This window comes from Chenopodium quinoa, unplaced genomic scaffold (assembly GCF_001683475.1).
Source record: "Chenopodium quinoa cultivar QQ74 unplaced genomic scaffold, ASM168347v1, whole genome shotgun sequence".
Lineage (NCBI taxonomy): Eukaryota > Viridiplantae > Streptophyta > Magnoliopsida > Caryophyllales > Amaranthaceae > Chenopodium > Chenopodium quinoa.
In genome coordinates this window covers 1,142,195-1,149,583 of record NW_018743050.1, presented here as the reverse complement: position 1 = coordinate 1,149,583, position 7,389 = coordinate 1,142,195, and the positions used below count along the sequence as shown (strand labels likewise).

Genomic DNA, 7,389 nt, shown 5'->3' with positions numbered 1-7,389 from the left:
GGATCAAAGAGGGTCACATTTTATAGGGTCAATATAGGGTCGGGACAATGCGGGCCGCGGGTCGATAATGGGCGGGCCTACAAAATATCAATTAAAATAAATATTAGACAAAGCCATTATTAAATACATATGAATACAAATTAATCTATATAATTATTTTTACATTATGTATTTTTTTATCAATTAAATTGGAAAAACATGTTTGCCCTATATTGACCCTACCCAATAAGGGCCCTGTCCATTAATAGCCATGTCCATTAAAACCCTATAAGCTTGGCCCTGACCCTATAATCATTGGGCTACCCTGTCCAATAACCACCTCTAGTTACAGATTATGTGTAACAATTTGATATAAAATAGAGAGGAAAAATGTCTAATCGTTGAACAAATTTGGCTGTAAGTTACAACCCTATAGGCTATAGCAGAGGTACTACATATGTTGGTAAGGATATCAGTCTCCAACAACAAGAGCCTCAAATTCCCATCATTTTGAATGCAAGCAGCATTGGCAGCCATGGCAGCACACAGCATCCTTGCATCCGCACCTTCACATCCCACATTCTCTCTCCTCTCTCCTTTCTCTTCCACACCCACTACTTCTTCTGCTACTACCCTTTCATCTTCCCTTAAATCTTCTTCCTTCAATGGTGTTTCTTTCAAGCTTTCTTCCCACACTCAATCCCTCTCTCTTTCCGCTCCCGCCGCCTCCAAACCTCTCACCATTGTTGCTGCTACCAAAAAAGCTGTTGCTGTTCTTAAGGGTACTTCCGAGGTTGAGGGTGTTGTTACTTTGACCCAGGAAGACGATGGTATAATACTATAACTATCAGTTTTTGTTCGAATTGATTCATTGTTTGATGTTTATTGCATTTTGATTGAAATTTTGCAAATTGTAGATTGTTTTTTTGTGGGTTGAATTGATTAATTAATGTTACCTGTTTTTGTGTGTTTACTGCAATTTGATTACGATTTTGCAAATTGTAGAATGTTTTTTTTTGTGGGTTGAATTGATAAATGTATACCCGTTTTTGTATGTTTATTGCAATTTGTTAAAGATTTTGCAAATTGTAGAATTTTTTTTGGGGGTTGAATTGATTAATGCTATTACTTTTTTGATGTTTACTGCAAGTTGATTGAGATGATTTGAATTGGTTGATACTATCAGTTTCTTATATTTACTGCAGTTGGATTGAAATTTTGCAGATAGTTGATTTTTTTGGTGGTTGAATAAATTACTACTTTTCTTTTTTGATGTTTACTGCATTTTGATTACATTTTGTTGTTTTGTGTGGTTGAATTGATTAGCACTATCAGATTTTGATGTTTAATGAAGTTGAATTGAAATTTTGTATATCCTAGATTATTTTTTGTCATTTGAATTGATTAGTGATATTAGTTTCGACGTTTACGGCACTTTGATTATATTTTGCATTTCGTAGATTTTTAAAAAAAAAAATTTGGTTTATTATGATGGATTGAGTTGGTTATTGTTGTTGACCTTTTCAGGTCCAACTACAGTCAATGTTCGTATTACCGGACTTACTCCCGGGAAGCATGGATTTCACTTGGTTCATCTCTTTCTCTCTAAATTTGATCTGGTTTTTTTTATTTTTTTTTGTAATGCTTGTTTTTGTATCTAATTCTTGCATTTTTGTGGTTGTTCTTTGTTTTTGGACAAATGGTGTAGCATGAGTTTGGAGATACAACAAATGGGTGCATGTCCACAGGTTCTTAATTTCAGATTTCAAATCTCTTATTTCAAAATTAATGTTTAGATGTTCATTTCCCTGGTTGTTACTTGGTATCTTACCCCTACTGAATTTGGTTGATGTAGGTCCACATTTTAATCCTAATAAAATGACACATGGTGCTCCGGAAGATGAAGTCCGGCATGCGGGTGACCTGGGAAACATTGTTGCTAACACAGATGGTAAGAGATTTTAAATGAGGTTGTATTTACGGAATCCTTGAATAGCTTGAAGCGGGGAAATTCTTGGTGCTTCAACTGTCTGTAGAGATTATAACTTTTTGGCAAATTGAAAATTGCAGGAGTGGCTGAGGCTACCATTGTTGATAATCAGGTGTTGATTTAAGAGCTTATGCTACATTTATATAGTTGTACTATTAGAGTTCTTCACCCTTTCTTGAAGTTCCAGCTTTTTTGAATTTTCCAGCATCTTATTTTGCAGATTCCATTGACTGGACCAAATTCAGTTGTCGGTAGAGCCCTTGTGGTACATGAACTAGAGGATGACCTTGGAAAGGGTATATTATCTCTTATACTTGGTTGATTTGTTGGTTGTTTTCTTATATACAATAGTTTGGTTCTGTGTTGCTAACTTTAGTCTCTGTTTGCTTGCAGGTGGACATGAACTTAGTCTGACCACTGGGAATGCTGGTGGAAGATTGGCTTGTGGTAAGCTCGTTTGCCTTTTTTGTTTTCATCTGTGCAAATGTACTTGCTTTGCATGATTGTTTTGCTTAAGGATTGAGTTCTAGAGCTGTGTTAGCTGAGTACTAGATGCAAGTATAATGTTCTTGCAGGATATAATTAATCTTTAAATCCTGCAGCCAATTTCACTGCACCTAATTACTAAATCTACCTTGTTGAATACTTTTGATGAAACCCTCTTAAATACCACATCCAGTGCGCAAGTTGTTTAAGTGCATGTATTGTTGCTTGGTAAAATGAGATATATCATGAGTTAGTTTTCATTGGCTCTCCCTTGAAGCCAGGACTATGGATCTATTGGATAAATTTCGAACTTTGTCATCAATTTATTCTCTTCATGATACATGAGGTGCTCCCAGATGGTATTTTAAGGTGCTCGGTATGTGGATGGGTAAAGATTTAAGAGGATTGCTTGTGAAAAAATATGCCATGGAAGTATCTCTATCTCTTACTGATAAAGCTGTAACTGATTTGAAGACAAGACTTCCTTTCATTTTAAAAAAAAAAAAAAAAAAAAAACTCAATTAGCATTTTTCATGCTCTACAAAATAACCCAAACAGGTTAGTGTAGATATGCTTAGGCAATTGGAAAACTATTTTGGATGTAGATTACTGCGTAGTTTCCAAAGCTGTGTATAACAGCTAACTTATAGGCATTTATCCTGACAGAACCTACAAGGTTAAATGAAGCTTTATTGATTCTTATTTCTTTATTATATTTTGAGCCTGTCCTTTAAATTACTTACTATTCTTCAGAAGCGACTAAGTGTCAAATTTTAAAGGCCCATCCCACTGAAGATTAGAGATAATGTTGAAGATTAAAATTTTCTTTTCGCTATTTTCTTTTCAAGCACAATGTCCTGTAGATTAAAATTGTCTTATTCAATTTTTAAGTTGGACGCTACCTATCCACCTCTCTTATCCCTTCTTTATGTATTACTAGTTAAAATTTGTGTTTAACTCTGTAGTTATATTTTCCAGGAAAATGGTTCTATTTGATTTTTTAAGGGTAGAAATTAGTTTTCCGAAGCGTGAAAACCATTCCTTTTGTAGGAGTGCCACATTCACTCTATATCATACTTTTGTTATTTTCTCCTCCATTTTCATTCCCTGCATTTCCAATTTTCTTTTCTCTCTAACCTTTTTGTCAAGGAGACCAAGGAAGTTTAATGTTCAATTGTATTTTCCCCTGGAAAAGATTTTCCATATAAAGCCATTTTTCGTTCGACCAATTTAATGGAGTCCACATCTAAATGATCTCTTCTCATCCATGCTTACCTTAATCCATGGTGTTAGTTATCAAGAGAGCTTATCTGGTCAGTCCCAAACTCTTACATGCATGTTGCAGCTTATTGTTAGTAGGTAACTTTGGAAGTTGTATTAATGATTATTGGCCAAGGCACAAGTGTATAGTAGTTGTTTTGTTGTTTATGACTAGTGAATGAGTCTTTGTTTTGAAGTGCTACAATTCCTAATATAAACATCTTTCCCTGAACTTTTGACAAAGGATTATGAGGTTTTCCATTTAATAGCGGACTAAAAATAAAAAGAGAGCGTCAAGGAATTAATCCAGTTAATAGCTGAAAAAAACATTAAGGAGTTGAAGAATGTAATAACCTAAAAATATACCTCACTATAGCTTAGGCTGTTCATTCATTTTCATGGTCAGGCTTATTACAGCTGATCACTTATGTTTATTCTGTCTATGAGTTCAAATATGAAGATATCACAGCGTATAGATTGTCTGAAATGATGCAGTAATGTCTATATGGTGACTGGGTATTATGCGGAGTGTAGAGCTGGTTCTAAGATGTGGATGAAGGTTTATATTAAGAAAGATGATAAGGATAATTTCTGCAAGTCCTACTAGTTGTAATTGGCTGAAGCAAGCTGCTAAAGCAAACTGACCCAAGATAGAAATGGTTGGCTCAATGAACCAGTTGATCTGAAAAGCCCACGTGTTATTTGGTAGAATACTTCATTGGTTCTTGATTCTGTCTTAGCTCCCTAAGAATGATGCTTATTGTTCAGTGTCCTACTAGGCTACTATATATAAGAGAAAAGGGGCAACCTTGAGGATGGGATCTGGTTCTACGGTTCTACCTATTGGTGTGTATTTTCAAAGGAGTGAGGCCTTGAGTGAGGAAGAGGGTGAGAATTGCGCACATATGTTAAGATTAAGCATTTATTTTGGAATGTTTTAAATTTAGTAAAGAGGACGTCTAATCAGGAACTTTCATTTTTTTTTATTTTTTTTTATTTTTTTTAATGAATGCCAAATCATGTTGCTACTTTTTCATCTGTAAGTACCTTTTATAATGGATGATTTATAAATATATTTCTTTGAAAGGCTTTTTAATTAATTTGACTGAAGATAATGACCCAAACTTGATAGATGGCCAAATTATTTCCAAATTATGCTTAAAGAATCTTGCTTGATGTTATTATGGGGGACGATTGAGATATAGTAGAATATGTCTGCAGAGAAAAAGCACTCAATTGCAAAACATCAGATATCAGATTTGCTAAAGTATATTAAATCTTTATCTAAGCGGGCTCATTGCTGACTGAGAATCTTTTCACAGTGTTTAGTAAGGATAATTTATCAGTCTTGTATATTCATTTTAGGTGCTGCACATAATTTTACTTTGTTTGACTATTTCGTTAGGTTAGTATGAAATTGAAAAGGAAAATGATTCCCCCTTCAGAAATGTGACATATATGGACCATTTCTTAAAGGCATAGCTTGACAATAAGAGTGTATCGGTATCCAGTTAGGTTTGTCAAATATAGGAATCTTGTTAGTGGTACAGAACATCCAAACACTCAGGTATAGCAATATCAACTATATGCTTGAATTTGACTCATATGAGAATATGTACACCCTAATATTGTTTGGAGACAAAATTTTCATTTTTTATACTTCGTAACGTACACATGTTTAAATATCGAAGTTATTTTATGCTTTTTGTTTACTTACTTTACCCTTTTAACCGATCAAAGCAAAAATCCCTAGATACCACTTTGTTCTTGTTTAGTTGTCACTCATTTGTTTAAGTATTACTGGTAAAATGTAAAGCATCGAAAATCACCACCATATACTTATTTGAAATGGTTTTCTTGATGCAGGTGTTGTTGGCTTAACTCCAGTGTAATCTGATGAATTTATCTTTGGACTGTTCTCTGAAAATCGTGAGTACTCCGTATTAAAGAATTCTATTGCTGGTACCGTGTGAACCATAAACTTACTTGTCTTGCTACTCGTACTAAGATCTAGGAGATGTATCTTTATCTGTACTATTGATTGTGTATCTTGAGGCTAAAGATGGTTCCTGATTTTGCAGAACCACTAAAAATAATAATAAGTTTGTTGGGATGCAATGTTGATGACAATTTGCATCACTAACTTCCCTCTTTATGAGCATGCATTTGCACATGTTGGTGTGTATGTGCACGTTGATTTTGCCCTCTGTTTCCAATAACTAGAACTTAGGAGAATTGTCGCTGTTATAAGCGAGCGTGTTTCGAAAATTATTGAGCATAAGAAGCAATCTACATCCTCCCATTGCACAAGCAAATGAAATTCTCTTACTCTAGGTTTTGAAATGTGGAAAAGTATTCAAAAGATATTTAAGAGAAGTACTCGTGTACGGTATAAATTACTTCGCACTATTTTTCATTTGTTTGTTTGATTGTTGAAGATTACTATTTTAAACTAATTTCAACTATATTGTTATAATTAATACTTGTAGTAATTAAGGTCTTGCTAACAATATATATTTCGTGATCATACATTTTTTTTTTATTATTATTACACTCTGGCATACAATTAGACTACTATGTTGTTGCAAATTTGTTTGTTTATAGTGTCAAATGATCAAATTAGTGTGTGGATTTGTCGTGACTACTTTGTCCCATGTTCTTAAGATTCGCTAAACTTTCCATACTTTTGTGTTAACTACATAGTATTAAGTAATCTTTCACTAATTCAGTCCGAGTGCTACCAATTAATTTTTGGAAAAAAAAGTACGGAGTATATAATAATATAAAAGTATCACTCCCTCGTTTTATATTTTATTCTTAAAATCTTTTTGTAAGACAAATTTGATCAAATGGGAAGAAACAATATAATACGGAATTTTTTAAATTTTTTAAAGGGAAAATTATTATTTTAGAATATTAAAATCAATAATTCGATATAATTTGTATAGTGAATCTAAATAAACGAAATTAATTTGTATAGTGAATATTAAAACCTATGGCTGGTAATGATTTTTTGGTGTTTAGAGAGACATAAGGACAGGTGATGAGAACCGATCCTATGAATCGGAAGATGAGTTCTAACCACTTGAGCTATCCCTCACTCTTGTGTCTGAAAATGATAATTGACCAACATTGCATTAGAAAATGTATTTAAAGTGAGAAAAAAAAAACCTAAACCTAGTAAAATACTCCATTACACACTATTTCATTTATACTTTACTTTGTATTCACAGAATTAGAAGTACAGCTACCTTAGCAATTGTAATGTCAATTAATTCCATTTAATTTTGGGAGATTTTCTCTAAGATTTATGATTATTTGTTTTAAAGTGCTTGTTATAAATAAATTTTTTTTATCACACTTAACCATTGTATTTTGATCCTACTAAATATTTGTTCTAGATTCGTCATTATATTTAACTCCATTAAACTTGATTAAATTTGAATTATGGGTATCCTAAAATGTATATAGAGGAGTTTCGGGTCCCAATGTCAATGGCCCAATGCATAGATAATACATTAATATCCATAAACCTCCAATAAACTTTCGAGTAGCAACTTGTTGTGTAGTTATGGTTATTTAGAAGCCCCACACTCTGTAGGAATGATTACAAATTTACAACCCTTTCCAATTTAAGACTTCCCCCTATCAATTGGAAAGGTTGCATGTTTGGA

At 33.3% G+C, this 7,389-nt stretch overlaps 1 protein-coding gene across 1 annotated transcript; it reads left to right on the top strand.

The window, feature by feature from the left end:
• Positions 1–440: 440 nt before the first annotated feature.
• LOC110730872 (superoxide dismutase [Cu-Zn], chloroplastic) lies at positions 441–5,888 on the top strand. The gene is made up of 8 exons (XM_021910703.1): positions 441–809; positions 1,507–1,568; positions 1,688–1,727; positions 1,835–1,930; positions 2,050–2,081; positions 2,190–2,265; positions 2,363–2,416; positions 5,582–5,888. The coding sequence occupies exons 1-8, from the start codon at positions 494–496 to the stop codon at positions 5,605–5,607; spliced, it is 702 nt and encodes a 233-aa protein (XP_021766395.1). The 5' UTR covers positions 441–493; the 3' UTR covers positions 5,608–5,888.
• Positions 5,889–7,389: the final 1,501 nt, after the last annotated feature.

Excerpts from the sequence above, each read along its gene's own strand:
- LOC110730872 (XM_021910703.1), top strand. The coding sequence starts at position 494 with ATGCAAGCAGCATTGGCAGCCATGGCAGCACACAGCATCCTTGCATCC. Across the intron at positions 1,569-1,687 it reads GGAAGCATGGATTTCACTTG|CATGAGTTTGGAGATACAAC; the intron begins GTTCATCTCTTT and ends CAAATGGTGTAG. Across the intron at positions 2,082-2,189 it reads CTACCATTGTTGATAATCAG|ATTCCATTGACTGGACCAAA; the intron begins GTGTTGATTTAA and ends CTTATTTTGCAG.